Below are 24,762 nucleotides of genomic sequence, written 5' to 3' on the forward strand. Positions count from 1 at the left end.
AGAGCACACCCAAATCTATTTACCTACAAACCATGAGTGCAGATTTGAGTAAGTGGTCCATCTTGCTGCTGCTCCACATTGGAAGACTCCACTGCTTTTATTTATTTTGAGACAGAGTCTCACTTTTGCCACCCCCGATAGAGTACCAGCGTGTCATAGCTCACAGCAACCTCAAACTCTTGGGCTCAAGTGATTCTCTTGCCTGAGCCTCCCAAGTAGCTGGGACTACAGGCTCCACAATGCCCAGGTATTTTTGTTGTTGTTGCAGTTGTCATTGTTGTTTAGCAGGCCCGGGTCAGGTTCAAACCCACCTGCCTGGGTGTATGTGGCCCCTCAAACCGCTGAGCTACGGGCGGGGAGCCAGACTCCCTGCTTTTAAACCAGTGTAACAGGAACATCCCAAAGGGAAGCCTAGTGCCTCAGAAGGGGAGCTGATTTCAGAAAGCTTAAGAGGTAAGCTTAAGTATAAGCCATAAATACTGAGTCACTGACCGTTTTTACCCTCATTCACCAGGGCACTGGAGTCACACAAACTGAGCAAAAGGTCTGTCAAGGTATCTTCTGCTCTTCAGATAACTTTTTGGTTGTTTTTTCCTGAGACAGAGTCTTAAGCCGTTGCCCTGGGTAGAGTGCCATGGCATCATCATAGCTCACAGAAAGCTCCAACTCTTAGATTCAAGCTATCTGCCTCAGTTTCTCTATTTTTAGTAGAGACAGGGTCTCGCTCTGGCTTAGGCTGGTCTCAAACTTGTGAACTCAAGCAATGCACCTGCCTTGGCCTCCCAGAGTACTAGGATTATAGGCATGAGCCATTGTGCCCAGCCTTTTTTTTTTTTACTAGTTTTCAATTCATCCATGTAACAAAATGTATAACTTTAGTAGTCATCATCATTTTGAAATCACTATTTTCTAGACCCTGTTTTCTTTTTTCTCCAGCTCAAAAAAAGTTTGTCTCCTACTGATTTTATGTAACTACATAAAAAGTGAACAGCCCTGGCTGGGCGCTGGTAGCTCAATGCCCAACATATACTAGGGCTGGCAGGTTGGAACCTGGCCCGGGCCTGCTAAACAATAACTACAACAAAAAAATAGCGGGGTGCCTGTAGTCCCAGCTACTCGGGAGGCTGAGGCAAGAGAATCACTTAATCCCAAGAGTTAGAGGTTGCTGTGAGCCGTGATGCTAGGGCACTCTACCGAGGGCGACATAATGAGACTCTATCTCCAAAAAAGAAAGTGTGGGTGGCGCCTGTGGCTCAGTGAGTAGGGCGCCGACTCCATATACTGAAGGTGGCAGGTTCAAACCCAGCCCTGGCCAAACTGCAACAAAAAATAGCCACGTGTTGTGGCGGGTGCCTGTAGTCCCAGCTACTCGGGAGGCTGAGGCAAGAGAATCGCCTAAGCCCAAGAGCTGGAGGTTGCTGTGACCTGTGATGCCATGGCACCCTACTGAGGGCGACAAAGTGAGCAGCCCTATCTTCCCTTGCTCTCAAGGTTAAGTCTTAAAAAAAAAAAAAATGAGCAGTCCCACCTTCCCTTGCTCCCAAGGTCAGTCTTCAAAACATCTCCTCTTAAGTTCTTAAGCACTCAGTGGGTCTGATTGCTCAGAGGGCTCTGCCTTCCCCCAAGGTCACAAAGCAAGGAAGTGGGGGCAGAGGGAGGGGAAGGGACCTAGATGGCACAGGCAGCCTGTACCATCTCCTTGGAGTCCTGGGGAGACTAGGAAAACTGCTCCAAGATAGCTGGGCTGGTACATGTCCTCTACCTGGCACTTCTTGCAGTTTCCACTCTTTAATAGTGCCAGCCCCACAGCCAGAAGCAAGGCAGCCAGGGTGGAGAAGACCACGGTGATGGCTGTGATGACCTCCTGAGACTAGGGGTGTGACTGACCCACTAGGCTAGTGCTATGTGGATGTGCCCTGGGGCTTAGCTCCAGCTGCAGTTCCAACACCAGGAGCACTCACAGACTGGGTGACAGGTTGACAGCCCTGAGGATAAGGCTTCTCGAGCACTCTGTTCCTACCCTATCTTGAGTTAAGGGGTACCTGGCCCAGGTGTCTTTGACCTCACTCAGGTTCCTGGTCACAGGTCTCTCATTCAAACCCTTGGTGCCCAGACCCTACGTTTTCTAACTGAAAAGTTGAACACCTTTTTTTTTTTTAATTTGGCAATTTCTTTTTTCTTTTTTTTTAATTATTATTTATTTATTTATTTTGCAGTTTTTTTTTTGGCTGGGGATGGGACTGAACCTGCCACCTCGGGCATATGGGGCCGGCGCCCTACCCCTTTGAGCCACAGGCGCCGCCCAAGTTGAACACCCTTTAGCAAACATTTTTACATAGAATTTCCTAAATACTGTTGACAGTACTAAAAGATAAGTGGTAGAACTGTCTAACCTGTTTTCTTTAGAGAATTTCCATTAGAAAGACACCTACTTCTCTCTGGGTCTTCTTTCACCTCTTTTAACTTTAAATGGCTCATCAAATCACTGGGCAAGATCTGTAGTAACAAAGAAAAAAAGCAAAAAGCATCTAAAGCCAGAGAATGTCTAAACAATCTTAAAAAGATGACACAGGACACAATGTTTCAAAATGTGGACACCATTTACTTGAAGCAACCATCCAGGATTGCAAAGTACAACACACATTTTAAGGATGAGGCTTTTTCGTTTCATGGTCAAGCACCAGCATCATGCACACAGCATCAAGTTATTTAACAATGCCCCTGTGGGGTCCGTTCCTGGATGAAGACCCATTGCAGTGTGATGGCCTCCCTTGCTTGCTTCACCACTTTCAATTCCAGTCAGATGGACTGAATGTCGGAGCCTTCCTCTGCGTGAGGGCAGCAGGCTGTGTTAGTATCTGGCCACTTTTTAAGTTACAAAATAAAAGGCAGTTTCTTTGCTTTGCAGGCAGCAAGGCATGAGGTGCAGGCCTCTTTAATGTTCCATATGGCACAGTGAGATGCTTTTAGCAAAGGGCACTGGTAAGTTAGGGTACCACCAGGGGAAGGCTCTGCGTAAACACACCCTGTGTGTTGGGGCCTGGCAGGAACAGCGCCTGTGGACTACTTATGGTCTGTCCAATCAAGGCTTGGTAAACCCAAGTAAAGTGTTAAAAACCTCAGTACAAAAGATCCTCTAACACATTTGGAACCCAATTATTTGCTCTTAAAAACACGGTACTAAGTGTCACAAAGCTTTCCCTCCAATCTACTACTAGAAAACACCCATGCCATGGTCCACAGACCCAGAGGAGCCAGGACAGATAAAAGAGAAACCTGTTCTTAAAAAAGAGAAAAGGAAAAAAAAAACAAAAAAAAAAAAAACGAACAAAAAAACCCAGCAGTACATAAAGTGCTTCTTTTTTAATGAAACAAATCCAAAAGATGTACAGTCAGGCTCAAGTTGTGCAGTTCACAAGCATGGAGAAAACAAACAAACAAAACGACAGAGTTCAGGAAGGACAGTCTCAGTTAACCCAAGACGAGGCTGGACTTGCCCCCAGGGGGATTTCTTCTGGATGGTACCGGGGCAGGGGCCACCGGGCTGGGCACAGGGGCAGCAGGCACAGGCTTCTCTTCACTGTGCCCCAGGCTGGCTTGCAAGTCTGTGTCCACATTTTCTAGAGAAACAGAGATTGGAAATGATGCTAGTAATTGCAGGTATCTCCTATTAAGTCTAAATATTTCCTTTTTCTTTTTGGCTACACTAGAAAACAATAGAAAATATACCTCACAAAAAAAAAAAAAAAAAAAGAAAAGAAAATATACCTCACGATAGAAGAGAACTATCACCAGACACATCCTCGTCACCCAAAAACTAGTGGGCATTGTAGCAGATGCCTGTAGTCCCAGCTACTCGCGAGGCTGAGGCAAGAGAATCACTTAAGCCCAGGAGTTGGAGGTTGCTGTGAGCTGTGTGATGCCACGGCACTCTACTGAGGGCTATAAAGTGAGACTCTGTCTCTACAAAAAAAAAAAACAAATAGCTAGGCCTTATGGTGGGCGCCTGTAGTCCCAGCTACCGGAGAGGCTGAGGCAAGAGAATTGCCTGAGGCCAGGAGTTTGAGGTTGCTGTGAGCTATGATGCCCTCACACTCTACCAAGAGGGACAAGGTGAGACTGTCTCCAAAAAAAAAGTCAAGAGTGATTGGAAAAAAAAAAACAAAACCCATAGAAACTTTACTTTCCGAGAAAGTAAATATTTTCTAAGGGTTTAATAGTTTAAGGCTTGTTAGACATATTTTTAGTTTAGTTTTATTTTGTGAGACAGAGTCTCACTCTGTTGCCCTAGGTATAGTGCATCATAGCTCACAGCAACCTCAAACTCTTAGGCTCAAGCGATTCTCCTGCCTCAACCTCCCAAGTAGCTGGGATTACAGGCAACTCCCATAATGCCTGGCTAGTTTTTCTATTTTTTTTATTTTTATTTTTATTTTTTGAGACAGAGCCTCAAAGCGGTCACCCTGGATAGACTGCCGTGGCATCACAGCCACAGCAACCTCCAACTCCTGGGCTCAAGGGATTCTCCTGCCTCTGCCTCCCAAGTAGCTGGGACTATAGGTGAACACCACAACACCCGGATATTTTTTGATTGCAGCCAGCATTGTTGTTTGGCCGGCCCAGGCTGGATTTAAACCCACCAGCTCAGGTGTATGTAGCTGGCGCCTTAGCTAGTGGCATCACAGCTCACAGCAACCTCCAGCTCTTGGGCTTAGGCAATTCTCTTGCACTAGTGTAACTGAATTTTTATTTTTTTTAACATATGTATGTGTGTTGTAACAGGATCTTACTCTGTTGCTCAGACTAGAGTACAGTGGGTGTCATCATAGCTCACTGTAACCTTATACTCCAGGCTCACACCATCCTCCTGCCTCAGCCTCCTAAATAACTAGGACTCCAACATACCTGATTAATTTTTCTGGGTTGTTTTGGTAGATACAGGGTCTTACTAAATTGCCCAGGTTGGTCTTGAGCCTCTGGCTTTAAGTGATCTTCCTGCCTTCCTCCCAAAGTGCTAGGATTACAGGTGTGAGCCACTGGACCCAACCTGCAAACATCTATTTTTTTAAAACAAAAACTTTTTTTTTTTTTTTTGAGACAGAGCCTCAAGCTGTCCCCTGGGTAGAGTACTGTGGCATCACAGCTCACAGCAACCTCCAACTCCTGGGCTCAAGCGATTCTCCTGCCTCCGCCTCCCAAGTAGCTGGGACTACAGGCATCTGCTACAATGCCCGCTAGTTTTTGGTTGCAGCTGTCATTGCTGTTTGGCAGGCCCAGGCTGGATTCGAACCTGCCAGCTCAGGTGTATGTGGCTGGCGCCTTAATCACTTGAGCCACAGGCGCCGAGCCTAAAACAAAAACTCTACATAACACCTACCTTAGAATAATCACACACACACAAAAGACACCTTTAGTACAGGAAACTGAACACTGGGCTGGGAAGAGAAAGGAAGGGGAAGGGAAGGGGAAGGGAAAAAAGGGGAGGGGATGGAGGAGGGGAGGGGAAGGAGAAAAGGAAGAAGAAACAGGACACTAATTTATCAGCCTTGAGAGAAAAACTATCTTCAAGTTTAAAGACATTTACTCCATTGCCTAGTTCCAAAATCCTGGATCAATGAAGCATAAACACATGTTAGGATATATACTATGTAACATGAACTCATGAAAGTTCTACTTTTGAACAAATTTAGTTTAAGTGCTTCAAACAGTAAGCATTTTTTTTTTTTTTTTTTTGTGAGACAAGAGTCTTACTTTGTTGCCCTTGGTAAAGTCCTGTGGCGTCACAGCTCACAGCAACCTCAAATTCTTGGGTTCAAGTGAATCTCTTGCCTCAGTCTCCCAGAAAGCTAGGACTACAGGCACTTGCCACAACGCCGGATATTTTTAGAGATGGGATCTGGCTCTGGCTGGTCTCCAATTCCTGAGCTCAAGCAGGAAAAACTTTTTTTAAAAACAGAAGAAACAACATTTCTGTAGTGTTCCTACTACTGAACTACAAGTAGAAGTTGAGTGTGAAGCTTTCTAAAATGACAGCAGTCATATTATGAATTAAAACTCAGAAAGGGGTCACTCATGAGTCCCACATGGCTACATTGTATTATACAAGAACCATGACCAAATGTATCATATTATGTACAGAAGGCCTATGATAAGTGTCCCTTCAGTAACCTAGGAAGATAAATTCAATTCACTGCAAATATAAGAGAAAAACAAAACTCTGAGGCCTGTAATCCCAGCACTCTGGGGGCCTAGGCAGGTTGATCGCCTGAGCTCTGAAATTCTAGACCAGTGAGACCCTGTCTCTAAAAATAGCCAGTGTTGTAGAGGGAGCCTATAATCCCAGCTACTAGGGAGACTGTGGTAATAGGATCACTTGAACCTAAGAATTTGAGGTTGCTGTGAGCTATGACTCCAACGCACTCTACGGAGGGTGGCAAAGTGACTCTGTCTCAAAGAAAAAAAAAAAAAAGAGTCCAAGATGAGAGAATACAGACTGAATTCAGCCTGAGACAGCTTAACAATTAAAGCTGTTTCCTTCCTGCTGGGTATATGTGCTCAGGCTGTATGTACAATATCCAACTGAATGCTTCAATGTCTGCCTGAATCAAGGAGTTCATGAATATTCTGAAGGACAAAAACTTAACTTGCTGGCTCAGCACCTGAAGCTCCTGTGGTTAGGGCGCTGGCCACAAGCACTGGGGCTGGTGGGTTCAAACCCAGCCCTGGGCCTGCTAAAGCAAAACAAACAAACAAACAAAAAGGCATTGTGGTGGGCACCTCGGGAGGCTGAGGCAAGAGAATCACTTGAGCCTAAGAGTCTGAGGTTGCTGTGAGCTATGATGCCATGGTACTCTACCAAGGGCAACATAGTGAGGCTCTGTCTCAAAAAAACTTAGCTTGCAGCTCTACCATGGTAGTTTATTTTCATAAAATGCTCTTCAGCTGGAATGGTGGCTCACACCGGTTAATCCTAGCCCTGTGGGAGGCAGGTGCCTGTAGTCCCAGCTATGTTGGAGGCTAATGCAAGAGGATTACCTGAACCCAGGAGATTCAGATTGCTGTGAGCTATGATGGACACCACAGCACTCTACCCAGGGTGATAGAGTGGGGACATGACATGACATGACATGACATGACATGACATGACATGACACATAACATAACATAAAACATAACATAACTACGCTGGGTGTGGTGGCTCACACCTGTAATCCTAGTACTGTAGGAGGCCAAGGAAGGTAGATACTTGAGCTGAGGAGTCGGGAGACCAGCTTGAGCAAGAGTGAAACCAGTCCCTACTAAAAATAGAAACAAATTGCCAGGTCTGGTGGCTCATGCCTGTAATCCTAGCACTCTGGGAGGCTGAGGAGGGTGGATTGCCTGTACTCACAGGTTCAAAACCAGTCTGAGCCAGAGCAAGACCTCATCTCTAAAAGTAGCCAGGCGCCTATAGTCCCAGCTACTCAGGCAGCTGAGGCAAGAGAATTGTTGTAGCCCAAGAGTTTTAGGTTGCTGTGAGCTGTGACACCATAGCATTCTACTGAGGGCGATAAAATGAGACTGTCTCCAGAAAAACGAAAACTGAAGAGAATCTCTTTAGCCCAAGAGTTTGAGGTTGCTGTGAGCTATGAAGATGCCATGGCACTCTACCAAGGGCAACAGAGTGAGACTCTGTCTCTTTTTCTTTCTTTTTTTTTGTAGCCCATAGAGTGCCATGACGTCACGCGGCTCACAGCAACCTCTAGCTTTTGGGCTTACGCGATTCTCTTACCTCAGCCTCCCGAGCAGCTGGGACTACAGGCACCCGCCACAACGCCCGGCTATTTTTTTGTTGCAGTTTGGCTGGGGCTGGGTTTGAACCCGCCACCCTCGGTATATGGGGCCGGCACCCTACTCACTGAGCCACAGGCGCCACCCGAGACTCTGTCTCAAACATAAATAAAATACCAGTCTGAGCTAGAGCAAGACCCATCTCTAAAAAAATAGCTGGGCATCGGGCGGCCCCTGTGGCTCAGTGAGTAGGGCACTGGCCCCATATACCAAGGGTGGAGTGTTCAAACCTGGCCCAGGCCAAATTGCAACAACAAAAAAAATAGCTGGGGAGTTGTGGCAGGCGCCTGTAGTCCCAGCTACTCCGGAGGCTGAGGCAAGGGAATCGCCTAAGCCCAGGAGTTGAGGTTGCTTAAGCTGTAACGCCACAGTACTCTTCTGAGGGCGACAGAGTGAGACTCTGTCTCTAAAAGAAAAAAAGATAGCTGGGTGTTGTGGCGGGCACCTGTAGTCCCAGCTACTTGGGAGGCTGAGGTAAGAGAATAGTTTAAGCCCAAGAGTTTGAGGTTGCTGTGAGCTGTGACGTCACAGCACTCTACCAGAGTGAGGAAGAGAGGCTCTGTCTCAATAAATAAATAAACAAAACAGAATAAAAAGCTCCTCAGATAACTCACGCTCGATCTCACCAATCTTATATTTGTCTTACATTATTAATGGAACTATTTTATTTTTCACAAATATAGTAGTTAACAACACGCTTAAAAAGAAAAGAGAAAGTGGGCGGCGCCTGTGGCTCAGTCAGTAAGGCGCCGGCCCCATATACCGAGGGTGGCAGGTTCAAACCCGGCCCCGGCCAAACTGCAACCAAAAAATAGCCGGGCGTTGTGGCAGGCGCCTGTAGTCCCAGCTGCTCGGGAGGCTGAGGCAAGAGAATCGCTTAAGCCCAGGAGTTGGAGGTTGCTGTGAGCTGTGTGAGGCCACGGCACTCTACCGAGGGCCGTAAAGTGAGACTCTGTCTCTACAAAAAAAAAAAAAATAGAAAAGAGAAACAACCAAAAAGAAACAAACAAAAAAAACAGTCATGGAGACTAAACAAGCAGCAGCAGCCCTTAATTTAAATGTTTGTCTATTTCTCACAGAGCTAAAAAAAGGAAAAAAAAAAAAAAGTTTGTCAGGTCAGAAATACCCTTTCCAGGGAAAAGGGAGGTTGGATTGTTACCAGTCTGTAATGAGATAAGTGCAGGAATTGAAAATGTTTAGAAACTTTTATAGCAATTATACAGAGAAAGCTTCTGCCTGTTGAATATAATTTTTATTTTTTTTTCTGTTGAATATAATTTTTAAAAAGGGCATTAAATGAGAATACTTCCACAAAAATACACAGTTTATATGCTCCTGACTTGTCTTTCTTTTTTGGCACATCAATAAGATAAATGAACAAAGACACCTCTATCTGAATAGAAAAAAAAAAAAAAGTCATTGTAAGGATCAAAGAACCAGTACCAGAATAAAAGTAGCCAACCACCCAACCTGCCTGGATGCAGGAAAGATGCCTGCCTAAATTGGGGTGGGGGAAATGACCTTCTTCTTCCTTAAGAATTTCTTAGGACTCTAATTCCAAAGTCCACCAGACAGTCATTCTTCTGTGTTTTTTTGTTTTTGAGACTCTTATTTTGTCACCCTCGGTAGAATGCCGTGGCAGCATAGCTCACAGCAACCTCAAACTCTTGGGTTCAAGTGATTCTCTTGCCTCAGCCTCCCAATTACCTGGGACTACAGGTGCCTGCCACATCACTGGGCTATTATTTTTAGAGACAGGGTCTTGCTCTGGCTCAGGCTGGTCTCAAACTCATGAGTTCAAGCAATCCACCTGCCTCCACCTCCCAGAGTGCTAGGATTACAGGTGTGAGCCACCTTGCCTGGCCATTACTGTGTGTTTAAATCACCCAGCAGGTCAAGGCAATTTACCATCTATACATCTGAACAAAATCTGTCTTATTTAAACTGATCCACGTTTCCTACTTTGAAGTCACCTTTACAGAAGAATTGGACTTAAGCATTCATCCACCAGATGTGATTACGTCCCTTGTTATTTTATGACAAATGAGCTAAAAGTTGTAGCAGTCAAGAACATAGAAGAAGCTGTACACAGCGGCTCATGCCTATAATTCCAGCACTCTGGGAGGCTGAGGCAGGTGGGTCACCTGAACTCAGAAGGTTGAGACCAGCCTGAGCAAGAGTGAGAGCCCTAAAAATAGAAAAACTAACTGACCGTTGTGGCAGGTGCCTGCAGTCCCCGCTATTCAGGAGGCTGAGGCAGGAGGATTGCTCAAGCCCAAGAGTTTGAGGTTGCTGTGAGCTACGATGCCACAGCACTCTACCCTAGGTTACAGAGTGAGACTCTATCTCATTTAAAAAAAAAAAAAGTACAAAATGGACACACACAGTAATACATCTATAGTCCAATGAAGAAAGGTCCTACAAGAACGAACCCAAGCAGTGTTCTGAAATACTCAGAAGCTTCTCCCACTGAACCTCACAAGGAAGTACTGTCTGAGAGGATGGAAGAGGAATTTGGTTCTTTGGCATTTCTGTTTCCTTGTGAAGACTGTGCCACAAAACGTAATGGCAGGAAAAGGCTAAGAGAAGGGACCCAAGGGCACTGTGACTCTTACATTTCACCACAAGCCCTGCCTGACACTTGTAAACTTCACATTACACTCATCAGCAATTCTTTGGTACTTGCTAAATAAGTGGCAATAAATACTTCAAAGACTTAAAATGATTAAGTGGAGGATCACAGCTCATTTTCACCTATAATTGGCAGTATAGAGGCCTGAAAATGCTGCCCGCTGAAATCATCATTTACCAAAACCACCAGGTGGGTACCAATGTCTTGCAGAATAAGCACCTCAGTATAAAATCAAATGAATCTGTGAATTGAATGCTGTGCACTAAGCTTGAGATGCCAGAGCTCTTATTAAAATGTAAAAAGCTCTCAGTAAGTATAATAAATGCCAGCCTAATATCCATGTATCTGTAAAGGATCCTCCATGTTCTTCCTTTCTAGTACATTTCTAGAATTTGTCCCCATGCTGGCAGATCAAAATGTGATTGTGTTTGCTAAATTCCTAGTTCCATTTTGTTTTCCCTCTCCACCCAGAGTATGTTGGTACTTAGAGCACAGCCAGGTTTCACTCCTGTCTCTTTCCCTAAGACATGATTTGAGCCAAAATCCAAATCTGTCCTAAAACCACTGACAGAACCAGAAATTTGGTCATCATAAGTACTCACCATGAATGTCTCCTTCTCCCTACAAAAGAAAAAATAGTGTTTAATTTACTTCCTGTTTTAATTTTGGCAGACACAAATAAAACGGTCACAATTCAGAGCAGTTAACATCTACCTAAAACCAAATGTGAAATTTCTTTCTTAGTGCCATCAAGTACAGGGTGGTCTGCAACCTTATTAAACTTGGGACATTTCTACACAAAAATTCTTCATGATAAACTGCCCCAGTGCCAGTAACACGTATAAACACCAAAACATTTTAACATTTACTTTGAACACCTAATACCAATTAGCATTTCCAATGATCTTTTATCAGGATGGAAAGCTGCTAAATTACCCTTTTCATTTCTCTCTTTGAAGGCCCCTATCAATTCCAAAGCCATTCTCTATCCCTGCCCCACCCCCAGACTCAGGGTGCTCTGAGCTACCTACTCAGGAGAACCTCCTACCAGACAAGGTTTCCCAGACACAAACCCTGGGGCTCAGGCTGCAGGACTCCTTCACCTGCAGACACAACTGCCCATAATGCCAGCACTACCTTTTCCTGGAGTTCAACTCACAGCAACATTTGCAAACAACCAAAACAGTCCTTGAACTAAGAAATACTACTATGTATGAGATACACAGGAAGTGAGTGTGCCCTGGAAGTTCCAAAAATCAGCACTGAAGGGTAAAAGACTAATCCTTAATAGCAAAAAAGACACAAGAACAGATCCAGAACAATGTTAACTCACTTTTCTGACTTTATGTATCAATCTGCCGTCACCAATATGGCCCAGTCCCTCTCCTAATTACCTCTATGTTAAACTCCAGGGGCAGAACTGAAACTCTTAGTTAATAATAGGGAAGTTTGATTTTGGAACCATATCGACCCCAAAGCTGTTCTTTCCTCATGTTATCAGACTGACCTTCAGATCTAAGAAGTCTCCAGAGTTTGCTTCAGAAGAGTTTCTTCTCTGGGATCCAGATGATTCTAAATCTTCTCTGCCACTGCTAGACTTGGCACCTAAAAAACCAACATACAATAGAATGACCCAAAGCAAAACACTTTTTTAGCACTATGTGTTAGTCTTCTTACAAAATGAGGAAACAGTCTTCAGGAAGTTACACTGATGGATTAAACATTCTACAGAGAGACTAAAAATCCCAACCTGGGGCTGGACATGGTGGCTCACGCCTGTAATCCTAACACTCTGGGAGGCCAAGGCGGGAGATCTTTTGAGCTCAGGAGTTCAGGACAAGCCTGGGCAAGAGCAAGTTGTCTAAAAATAGAGAAACTAGCCAGGTGTTGTGGTAGGTACCTGTAGCCCCAGCTACACAGGAGGCTGAGGTAGAAAGATTGCTCAAACTCAGGAGTTTGAGATTGTTGTGAGCTAGGCTAATGCCACAGCACTCTAGCCTAGGCAACAGAGTAAGACTGTCTCCAAGGGAAAAAAAAAATTAACAATCTGACTTCACATCACATAGGTTTTCAGTATTTCCCATTTTTCCTCTCATGTTAAGACGGAACTGTTGGGTGGTACCTGTAGTTCAGTGGGCAGGGCGCCGGCCACATACACCGAGGCTGGCGGGTTTGAACCAGGCCTGGGCTGGCTAAAACAACAATGACAACTGCAACAACAACAAAAATAACCCAGCGTGGTGGCAGGCGCCTGTAGTCCCAGCTATTTGGGAGGCTGAGGCAAAAGAATCACTCAAGCCCAAGACTTTGAGGTTGCTGTGAGCTGTGATGCCACAGCACTCTGCCCAGGGCAACAGCTTGAGACTGTCTAAAAAAAGATTGAACTGTTGTTTGTTTTATTACCATTAAGCCAAATTTTGTGAATCAGTAATCACAAATGAAAAGCAGTACCTGCCGACTTGGCCCAAGAAGGAGAGTTTTCTTCAGGTGTCCCAAAGATGTTAGAGGCCATCTTGTTTTTCCTCACAGGTTGTTCTGTTGGTTCATCAAAGCCTAACGAAAAGTTGGATCCACCACCTGGAGGCCGCAAAACCCTAGAAATAATGTCACAACATCAATTTCAGATCATACCAAAATATTTCCTGGCATAATTTTTTTTTTTGCAGTTTTTGGCCGGGGCTGGGTTTGAACCTACCACCTCCAGCATATGGGGCTGGCACCCTACTCCTCTGAGCCACAGGCACCACCCTGGCATAAATATTTTTAAACACCTTTCATTTTATGTCCCTCAACCATTCGGTCCCCTCACCTCCCACAAAAGAAAGCATCTAATGGGAAAAATGAATCAGCTCCATCATGGTACAAATTTAATGCTGGATGTTAAGATACCAAGTACTAAATAAAAAAATTAAAAAAGGGGGGAAGAAAGAAAAGATACCAAATACTTTAGTGCAATATTTGTAATAAGGCCAACCATCAAACAAAGCAGCTGAAACAGCTTGAAGGTCATCACAAATAGCCTGGTTGGTTTCCCTTTTTTTTTTTTTTTTAAGACAGAGTCTCACTTTATCGCCCTTGGTAGAGTACTGTGGCATCACAGCTCACAGCAACCTCTGGCTCTTGGGCTTAGGTGATTATCTTGCCTCAGCCTCCCAAGTAGCTGGGACTACAGGTGCCCGCCACAATGCCTATTTTTTGGTTGTAATTACATTGTTGTTTGGCAGGCCCGGGCTGCATTCGAACCTACCAGTTCCGGTGTACATGGCTGGCACCCTAGCCGCTTGAGCTACAGGCACCAAGCCCGGTGTCTCTTTTTGGAAATGACAAAAGACCTAATGGATCTTGCCCTATTAGTCTTATCTAAATGTATTTACAAAGTAGTTTATTAATAAATACTATTCACTGAGAAATCATTTCCAGCTGGGCACCATGGCTTTTACTTATAATCCTAGCATTCTGGGAGGCTAAGGCAGGCGAATCCCTTGACCTCAGGAGTTCAAGACCAGCCTAAAGGGTGGCGCCTGTGGCTTAAGGAGTAGGGTGCCGGTCCCATATGCCAGAGGTGTCGGGTTCAAACCCAGCCCCGGCCAATAACCAAAAAAAAAAAAAAAAGACCAGCCTAAGCAAGAGTGAAAGCCTGTCTCTACTAAAAAATAGAAAATTAAAGCCAGGCGCAGTGGGGTGGCACCTGTGGCTCAGTGGGTAGGGCACCAGCCCCATATACTGAGGGTGATGGGCTCGAATCCAGCCCTGGCCAAACTGCAACAAAAAATAGCCAGGTGTGTGGCAGGCACCTGTAGTCCCAGCTACTTGGGAGGCTGAGGCAAGAGAATCATCTAAGCCCAAGAGCCAGAGGTTGCTGTGAGCTGTGACCCTATGGCACTCTACCAAGAGTGATAAAGCGAGATTCTGTCTCTTAAAAAAAAAAAGAAAGCTAGGTGGGCAGCGCCTGTGGCTCAGTGGGTAAGGAGCTGGCCGGGGCCAGGTTCGAACCACCAACTTCAGTGTGTGTGACTGGCGCTATAACCACTGTGCTACAAGCGCCAAGCCAATTATTATTTAATTTTAAGTATTTCCTTTTTCTTTTAGAGACAGAGTCTCACTTTGTCACCCTCAGTAGAGTGCGGTGATATCACAGCTCACAGCAACCTCAAACTCCTGGGCTTAAGCGATTCTCTTGCCTCAGCCTCCCAAGTAGCTGGGACTACAGGTGCCCACCACAACACCCGGCTATTTTTTTGTTGCAGTTTGGCCGGGGCCGGGTTTGAACCCACCACCCTCGGTATGTGGGGCCGGCGCCCTACTCACTGAGCCACAGGTGCCGCCCTCTTATTTCCTTCTTTGACCCATAGTTTATTCAGAAGTACATTTTTGGCCTTGTGCTATGGCTCATGCTTTGGGAGGCTGAGGCCAGAGGACTGCTTAAGGCCAGGAATTCCAGGCCAGTCAGAGCAAAAGCAAGACCCCACCATCTCTACAAAAAATAGAATAATTAGCCAGGTGTGGTGGCATGTGTAGTCCTGCTACATGAGAGGCTGAGATGGGAAGACACTTGATCCCAGGTGTTCCAAGTTGCAGTGAACCATCTATGATCGTGCCACTACACTCTAGCCTGGTGAAAGTCTCCAAATAAATAAATAAATAATATGGATAGCCTCTAAACATTAAAAACTCGACCTCACAGCTCAGTGCCCGTAGCACAGTGGTCACGGCGCTGAGCCATGCACTGAGGGTGGGGGGTTCGAACCTGGCCCGGGCCAGCTAAACAATGACAACTTTGAGGAAAAAATAGCCGACAAGAAAAAAATGTGCTAGCCACATAAACTGGAGCTGGTGGGTTCGAACCCAGCCCGGTCCTGCCAAACAACAATGACAACTACAACAACAACAACAAAAAACAAATAAACAAAAAAAAAAATAGCTGGGCACTGTGGCAGCTATTGTAATTCCAGCTACTTGGGAGGTTGAGGCAACAGAATTGCCTAAGCCCAGGAGTTTGAGGTTGCTGTGAGCTGTGAAGCCAAGGCACTCTTCTGAGGGCACCACACTGAGACTCTGTCTCCAAAAAAAAAGAAATAAACCTCAGGCAGCGCCTGTGGCGCAGTGAGTAGGGCGCTGGCCCATATACCGCGGCTGGTGGGTTCAAACCCAGCCCCAGCCAAACTGCAACAACAACAACAACAAAAACAGCCGGGCGTTGTTGCAGGCTCCTGTAGTCCCAGCTAGTTGGGAGGCTGAAGCCAGAGAATCACTTAAGCCCAGGAGTTGGGGGTTGCTGTAAGCTGTGATGCCACAGCACTCTACCAAGGGCAACAAAGCGAGATTCTGTCTCAAAAAAAAAAAAAAAATAATAACAATTAATTAATTCAACCACACTAGCAAATGAACACAATTTAAAACAAAGGCTATATTGCTTGCTTATTAGGTTGGAAAGATGAGAAAATGCCAACCCTCAGCATTACTGAGCATATACATTTGTACAAAATTTCTAAAGGACATTTTGATAACATGTTAAAAGACAAATTTGCATTTTATCTGAACTAGCATTTCTACTTCCAAAGTTTTTTTCTTTTTTTTTTTTTTGAGACAGAGTTTCTCTTTGCCACCTGGGTAGAGTACTATGGCGTCACAGCTCACAGCAACCTCAAACTCTTGGGCTCAAGTGATTCTTTTGCCTCAGCCTTCTGAGTAGCTGAAACTACAGGCGCCGTCACATCACCCAGCTATTTTTACAGATGGGGTCTCACTCTTGCTCAGGCTGGTCTCAAACTCCTGAGCTCAAGCAATCCACTCGCCTCGGCCTCCCAGAGTGCTAGTATTAGACATGAACCACCGTGCCTGGCCTCACTTCCAGAAATTTATAGATAACAAAACATACCCACAAGGATATTTCTACAGATGTTAATCCGTTAAAAAAAAAAAAAAGGTTGGAAGGCAGGGCACAGTGGCTCTCGCCTATAATCCTAGTACTCTGGGAGGCAGGTGGATAGCTTGAGCTCAGGAGTTCAAGATCAGTCTGAGCAAGAGGGAGACCTCATCTCTACCAAAAATAGAAAAACTAGCCGGGTGTTGTGGTTGGCACCTGTAGTCCCAGGTACTCAAAAGGCTGAGGCAGGAGGATCACTTGAGCCCAAGAGTTTGAGGTTACTGTGAGATATGACACCATGGCAGTCTACCCAGGGTGACAAAGCAAGACTCTTGTCACAGAAGAAAAAAACACAACATGTAACTCAAAATGGAATGAAAAAATAAAATAAATATGAATCCAATTACATGCTGTGTTTGATTACGTGCATAGAGATACACACAACTGTGTGACCTTGAGTTAAGCTGCTTAACTTCTCTATTCCTTGGTTTTCTCCTGTACAAAATAGGAACAATAGTATCTGCCCCATAAAGATACCATATATACTGTGCTTATAAAGTACCGGGAACATGGCAATTATGCAAATTAGCTATGATTATAAGCATACCTAACCAACCATAAACATACAGGTTGTTATCCAGGGTTCCCTCCCACAGATAGGATTTCAGGTGAACTGTAATTTATTTTTATGTTTACTTATTTATTCATTTTTTGAGAGTCTCACTATGTCACCCTTAGTAGAGTGCCACGGAGTCACAGCTCACAGCAAACTTAAACTCTTGGGCTTAAGCAATTCTCTTGCCTCAGTCTCCCAAGTAGCTGGGAATACAGGCACCTGCCACAACACCCCGCTATTTTTTTATTACAGTTGTCAATGTTGTTTTGTTGTTTAGCTGGCCAGGGCCAAGTTCGAACCTACCAGCCTCAGTGCATGTGGCTGGTGCTGTAACCACTGTGCTACGGGCGCCGAGCCTATAATTAATTAATTAATTTATTTATTTATTTTATTTTTTGGCCAGGGCTGGGTTTGAACGCGCCACCTCCGGCATAGGGGCTGGTGCTCTACTCCTTTGAACCACAGGCACCACCCGCCTGTAATTTATTTTTATATTTCAAGGTTTCCTGCATTAATCTAAATTTATTTTTTTTTCTTTTTGAGACGGAGTCTCACTCTGTCACCTACGTTAGAGTGCTATGGCCTCAGCCTAACTCACAACAACCTCAAACTTCCTGGCTCAAGCATCTTCCTGCCTCAGCCTACCAAGTAGCTGGGACCACAGGCACATGCCACCAGTCCCAGTAAATTTTTCTTTTTTTTTTTTTTTGTAGAGACAGAGTTTTACTTTATTGCCCTCGGTAGAGTGCCGTGGCCTCACACAGCTCACAGCAACCTCCAACTCCTGGGCTTAGGCGATTCTCCTGCCTCAGCCTTCTGAGTAGCTGGGACCACAGGCGCCCGCCACAACGCCCGGCTATTTTTTTGTTGTTGCAGTTTGGCCGGGGCTGGGTCCGAACCCGCCACCCTTGGTATATGGAGCCGGCGCCCTGCTCACTGAGCCACAGGCGCCGCCCCCCAGTAAATTTTTCTATTTTTAGTAGAGACAGGGTCTCAACTCAGCTCAGGCCAGTCTGAAACTCCTGACTCTAGCAAGCCTCCCAGAATGCTAGGATTACAGGAATGAGCTACTGTGCCTGGCCTAAAATTCTTTTAAAGACTGCTTCTGGGTTCCAGAATTTTCCTTAGACAATACTTTTCCCACTGTCCCTTATAAATGAATGTGACCATTTGTTCATCTAGGGGCACCCATATCCACTCTAGCTCTCTAGACAGAAACCCTGGCTCCTTGGTTCCCTTGGGTATAGGCTGGTACCCTGGCCTTACCACCCCTACAGGACTCATTGTGACCCCTGTCTGCCTGTGTCCTGTCCTTCTCACCAAACTCCACTGCTAAGCAGATATGAGGTCTAGTCAAGCAGGAATGAAAGAAATCTGACAAACTTTGCCTACTATGGATATGGTCTCCTCTCTAACCCATCAAGATATCAGGACGATTTCAAGATGGTTCTTAACATCTGTTGTTTTTGTTTTTTTTTTCTTTTGGGAGATGGGGTCTTGCAGGTGTTGCCCAGGCTGGCCTCAAGCAACCCTTCAATCTCAGCTTCCAGAGTAGCTGGGACTACTGGCTTAAGCCTCCACACCCAGCTAAAGGCCACCTCGGCCTCCCAGAGTGCTAGAATTACAGGTGTGAACCACCTTGCCTGGCTCCACCTAGGAGTCTTTTTTTTTTTTTTTTTTGGCCGGGGCTGGGTTTGAACCTGTCACCTCCGGCATATGGGACCGGCGCCCTACCCCTTGAGCCACAGGCGCTGCCCTTCCACCTAGGAGTCTTTATTGGCACATTTCTTCTTGTGAGAGCACACACTTGCAACCTTAGCTACACAGGAGACTGAGTGGGAGAATCACTTGAGCCCATGAGTTTAAGGTTACAGTGAGCTATAATGACAGTACTGCACTCAAGCCTGAGTAACAGAGCAAGACCCTGTCCTAAAAATAAAGCCCCCCAAAAAAACCTTATTTATGGACAATGAAATTTCATTTTCATGTAATTTTCACAAGTTATAAAATATTCTGTTTTTCTTGCCATTTATTAATGTAAAAATCATGCCAACTGGGTTTGGCCTACAGGTGGTGGTTTGCTGAGGTCTGCTCTGTATAATTCAACAGCCTCATCTTAAGGAGAGAGAAGTCAGGACCTGAGAGGCTATAAATAAACAACCCAAGATCAGGTATGGTGGCTCACACCTGTAATCCTAGCACTCTGGGAGGCCGAGGCAAGTGGATCTCTGGAGTTCATGAGTTCAAGACCAGTCTGAGCAAGAGCGAGACCCTGTCTCTAAAAACAGCTGGGCATTATGGCAAGGGCCTATAGTCTCAGCTATTCCAGAGGCTGAGGATAGCCCAAGAGTTTGAGGTTGCTGTGAACTATGATGCCACAGTACTCTACTGAAGGTGACAAAATAAGACTCAGTCTAATGAGGAAAAAAAAACAAAACTGCCCAATGTTCCTTAATGACAGAGATGGAAACCAAAACCCCAACCCTCAGCACCTAACAGGCACAAAACAAGTACTCAAAGTATTTCAATGGGAAGAACCACAGGCCATCATTCCCTCTGAACTACAAATCTATATACAGCTGGTGTTTTAATTAAGGTTTTACTGTTTTCCTATCCTTGTTTTTCTTTTTTTTTTTTGAGACAGAGTCTCACTATGTGGCCCTCAGTAGAGTGCCGTGACGTCACAGCTCACAGCAACCTCAAACCCTTGGGCTTAAGCGATTCTCTTGCCTCAGCCTCCCAAGTACCTGGGACTACAGGTGCCTGCCACAACGCCCAACTATTTTCTTGTCATTGTTGTTTAGTTGGCCTGGGCTGGTTCGAACCCGTCAGCCTGGGTGTATGTGGCCAGCGCCCTACCCACTGAGCTACAGGCTCCACCTTGTTTTCCCATTTTTTTTCTTTTGCAGTTTTAGCTGGGGCCAGGCTTGAAGCCTCCACCTCCAGTATATGGGGCTGGTGCCCTACTCCTTGAGCCACAGGGGCCACCCTTGTTTTCCAATCTTGAACTGTCTTACAATCTTATGCAGCCCCCCTGGCTTCCTCCCTTAAATGTAATATTAGTTTTTGTCCATAGTAAAATGCAATATTCAATCCACAATAAGTAAAAATTTCAAGACCCTACAGTATCATTAAAACATGTAAAACGTGTTTTTATTTTTTAATCTTGGCCATTAGTATCCACTTAGATTAAATTCATCATATGAATTAAGATAAATGTGTGCAGGCATACATTTTATAAAAATGTTAACTTTAGGTTTAATTAAATTGTTTAAATCATAATTAAAGATATGTTATAAATTCTTAATAGGGTTTTTCATGTTGAAGTTTGAAGCCTTTAGGTTTTTATCATTTGTGCCCTAAGTCAACAAAGATACTTGACAGATCATAATCAAAATTAACTAATACATCATCATCTTCTTCATTCCCTAGAGATTAGAATCATTTCCTTTACTAATCATAATTAAAACCTCATTAATTATTATAGCCAGATGAAAACCTTCATCTGAGAAGGCTGGTAGGCTCAGAAATATTTTTTGGCCTTGAAAAAATAAAAGAAAAAGGCTCGGCGCCTGTGGCTCAAGCGGCTAAGGCGCCAGCCACATACACCTGAGCTGGTGGGTTCAAATCCAGCCCAGGGCCCGCCACAATGATGGCTGCAACCAAAAAATAGCTGAGTGTTGTGGCGGGCGCCTATAGTCCCAGCTACTTGGGAGGCAGAGGCAGGAGACACGCTTAAGCCTAGGAGTTGGAGGTTGTGTGAGCTGTAATGCCATGGCACTCTACCCAGGGCAACAGCTTGAGGCTCTGTCTCAAAAAAAAAAAAAAGAAAAAGAAAAGAAAGAAAAAGACACTAGCCCCCAAACACCAGCTTAAAAGCAAGTCAAAGCTCTGACCAGTCCAACTTTTTAAAGGTCTGTGTTCCTCTTGCAATAGCAGGTAATAAACTACTTGGATGACGTCAGTGTTATAGAGACCATTTGTAATAGGGAGACATCCCCAAACAAAGGATTTGGATCATGAGACATAAAGTATTCCAATTTTATTTTTTTAATATCCTACTATTCTTTCTGAACCACACACATGAACTAAACCAGGATTGCATATTTAAAACTCAACAAAAATGTGCCCATGTACTGTTGATAGCAATTTTTCTTTCTTCTTTCTCTCTTTAAATCCCAGTTTCCATATGATCTTTGCAAATCCTTCCCTACCAGACTAAATTCATAATGAGTTTATGGAACCAGAAGAATGTTATTGGAGAAAAGTAGTTAATAAGAATTAGGTGAAACTATAGAAAAAGGAAACATGATGAGTAAATAGAATGGTAATTAATGCTACTACATCCCTAGATCACAATATTGGAGGAAAACTGATGACAAAAGGAAAAATAAAACATTTATTTTGTAGGACCAAAAATCATTTGTCTCATATTTCAAGTGTACATACCAAAAAAACTAATGTGAGGATCCATTTGACCTGGTTACTAAAATTGTTTACAAAGCACTATACTGAACTCAACCCCAAAGGATAAGCCCCAGATTGCACATTATCATTCCAACAATTGAAGTGTGACCAGCAGAAAGTTGACCTCCTAACACAAAATGAAAAACCAAGGCTCAATTTGCTCCAGGGTCCTCTGAGAAAATTACCTCATAGGAAGGATGACAACAGAAAGGGAGTGACCCATCTATGCTACTCAAGTTCCCCATCCCCCCAGTAAGCACTCATTTATTTTTTTCAATTTTATCCATTATTTTCTTCATTGAAAAACTGGAAAAAATGAGTTGAAAAGGAATGTCGTTTCCAATGCTTCCTCCTGAGATTCATTTGCAGAGGAGAGCTTTTTGTTCCCAAGTTCTCTAACCCCAGTGAGATATTGCAATTTCACGTGCCTTCTTAGCCCAACAAAATGGCTCCCTTTGTGCCACTTGGCCAGGACCCTAAGGCTGGCCACACATGATTGCAGGTCGTGATCAATGGAAAATAGATGGCCCAGAAGAAGTGGGATCTAAGCTTCCTCCAAGCCTTGAGGAAGATCCCAGAGATGCCTGTAACCCACCTTAAAAAACAGTGTGCAATTAGCTGAGACAATGTGGACACCTTCCACAGAATCCAAATCCTTCCACCAAGTTAAGCAAGGACTTGGAAAAGGGTCCCAATCCAAGCACTGTGCGCACTGCCCCCTCCCCAAAGTGTTGTAGGATGAAAGTCAAGAAAGGGCCAGGGTTTCCCAGGTAGAGATACTACGGAAGAGACAATGGATGTCTCCGGCCCCGCCCAAGAACAGGAAACCTCCAGCAAGGGAACCAGGGCCAGGGATGAACTCATTTGGCAAACGTCAAAGGGGGAGCAAAGAAGGTGGATACAAGACCGAGGTCCGAAGGTTTGAGCGCAGACAACCCACAGGAGTCGGCTCGTTCCCCCTCCCGCCTGGACGTAGGCACGGGGAGGGGGAGGAGAAGGGGTCTTTCCTTTGTTAGGAGAGAGGAAGCAGTTCCAAGAGCGGCCGAAGAACGCAGGTGAAAGGTCGCGATGACCAGCCCCGCCCGACCATAAATGCACCTGGCAGGCGGGTACCAGTGGGCACTGGGGAGGAGGGACCCGAGGACGGTAGAGGTCCGGCTAGAGTAGGGGTCAAGTCTCAGGGTCTGATCGCTGCGCCCTAGCGTGGGACCAGCCATTTGCGTCCGGCCAAAGGCAGGAGCGCGTGGCCGGGCGTTGGGACAATGGGGCCCCTTCTCTTGGACTGGGAAGGAGCCCTAGACTCTCCTCAGGAACCTGGAGGGCCAACACCACACCCTGGGGCGGGCCAGTCTAGCCGCTAGGGCAGAAAGTGAACCCTCCCGGCACGTTAGCATTAAGGAGAACCCGCCGCGCCAGGAGAGGCGGGTGAGAATTAGGGATCCGCAACCCCTCGCGCCGTGGGAGGAATGAATGGAGAGCAACAGGAATCCGGGTGGGGCCGCGCGCTGGGTTCACCGGGCGGCACAAAAGCCGCGCCGACGGCAGAGCCCCGCCGTCCTTCCCGGCACGAGCGCAGCGGTAGGGAAACCGTGCGGTCAACGACCGGCGCCCGGCCAGCGCGGCCCGGCCGGCAGCCGCCCTCCCAGCCCCTCAGCCCCGCGTGGATCCGGCGCGGCCCCGTTGCCTCACCGGGAGCTGTTTCTGCTGTTGGGGTCGACACCCGAGAAGGTGGTGGTGGTGGTCATGGCGCCAAGAGGTGAGCCGGCGCAGGAGCCGAATGCCGAAAAGGCCGGACTAGAGGGGCTTAAGAAAGACCCAAACAACCCCAGCGGCCACCGCTGCAGGAGCCTCCGCCACCGTCTGACTGGCCAGCCACAGCTTTTATAGAGCTCACTAACCCCGCCCTCACCCAGCAGGCATTGGCCGATTCAAATAGATCTCTTTGTTTCTATTGGCCAGCTAGAGTGCCAAGCACCTTACGGCCACACAACTGGCTTCTGCGACCGCAGCTCAGCTTAAGCCTGCCCCCTTCCTGGACAGGAAAGGTCCGGGGAAATTCTCCCCTCCCCCACCCCCAAACCTCGGAGATGATTGGACAGATAGCGAACCTGCCCGGCGCTGGGTAAAAATTGTGCTGGCTGTCATTTTAAAAAGTTACCTGGGCCGGGCGTGGTGGCTCACGCCTGTAGTCCCAGCGCTGTGGGAGGCCGAGGCGGGTGGATTGTCTGAGCTCAGAGGCTCAAGACCCATATGAGCAGCAGTCAGCCAGAGTAAGACCCCGTCTCTACCAACAACATCAAAAACAGCCAGCACATCGGCGGCACCTGTGGCTCAGTGAGTAGGGCGCCAGCCCCATATGCCGAGGGTGGCGGGTTCAAACCCGGCCCCGGCCAAACTGCAACAAAAAATAGCCGGGCGTTGTGGCGGGCGCCTGTAGTCCCAGCTGCTCGGGAGGCTGAGGCAAGAGAATCGTGTAAGCCCAAGAGTTAGAGGTTGCTGTGAGCCGTGTGACGCCAAGGCACTCTACCCGAGGGCGGTAACAGTGAGACTCTGTCTCTACAAAAAAAAAAAAAAATTTTAAAAAAAAACAGCCAGCACCGCAGGAGAAAGAAGAAAATCAACAAAAAAGGAGTACTTCAAACAAAGAAGAAAGAACAAGCACACTGAAATTAAAAAAAAAAAAAGTTACCTGATGGAAGAGCTCACTCTGGGGTAGTTTGAATCTTAGTAAACATAGAGCAGATTTGTCATTGCTGCCATTCACTCACTTGCCTTACTTATGGTAGGGTGGGAGAGTAGGGGCACTCTCCTTAAGGGATGAAAAGTACCGCTACAAGTTGACATTTATTGATTACCTACTGTGTGTCCCATTTGGAAACCTAACAGTCCCAAAAGTAGCAGCACTATGAGTCAGCAACAGAAAGCACGCCAATATAATTCCTATTAAACCTACTGGAAATTCTTTACATTTTAATGTTACTATTTAGTTGTAATGGGCGGTTCGTGCACTGCACCAAAATTACAGTCGTTCCCATCCCGAGGGCTGTTCTAAAGCTAGTTAATGCCTGGCAACCGTTAAGGTCCTCATTCCATGCTACCAAGACTATGGGAGCAGCCCAGGCCTATGCAGCTGTTTATAACCCTTAAGTCAAGACCCTTCCACCTGTCTGGGTAAATCTATCCCTGCGACAAATGCAGACACACTTGGAGGACTCCGGAATGACAGTTTACAAGATCGTAATAGAAAAGTCTTGGCAAACTAGTGTCAACAGTTGATGGATAACCCCTTCTTAAGTCATGCATATTTCCTCAAGCCAAATATCTTCTCTTGTCTCAGTATTTTCATAAAAG

At 45.8% G+C, this 24,762-nt stretch overlaps 1 protein-coding gene across 1 annotated transcript; it reads right to left on the reverse strand.

The window, feature by feature from the left end:
- Positions 1-3,348: 3,348 nt before the first annotated feature.
- On the reverse strand, positions 3,349-23,274 carry JPT1 (Jupiter microtubule associated homolog 1). The gene is made up of 5 exons (XM_053570980.1): positions 23,101-23,274; positions 12,914-13,056; positions 11,970-12,067; positions 11,065-11,083; positions 3,349-3,620 (listed from the first exon to the last, which is right to left on the reverse strand). Exons 1-5 carry the CDS (start codon positions 23,154-23,156, stop codon positions 3,472-3,474), a joined length of 465 nt encoding a protein of 154 aa, XP_053426955.1. The 5' UTR covers positions 23,157-23,274; the 3' UTR covers positions 3,349-3,471.
- Positions 23,275-24,762: the final 1,488 nt, after the last annotated feature.

The sequence above is a fragment of the Nycticebus coucang genome, chromosome 18 (genome assembly GCF_027406575.1).
Source record: "Nycticebus coucang isolate mNycCou1 chromosome 18, mNycCou1.pri, whole genome shotgun sequence".
Lineage (NCBI taxonomy): Eukaryota > Metazoa > Chordata > Mammalia > Primates > Lorisidae > Nycticebus > Nycticebus coucang.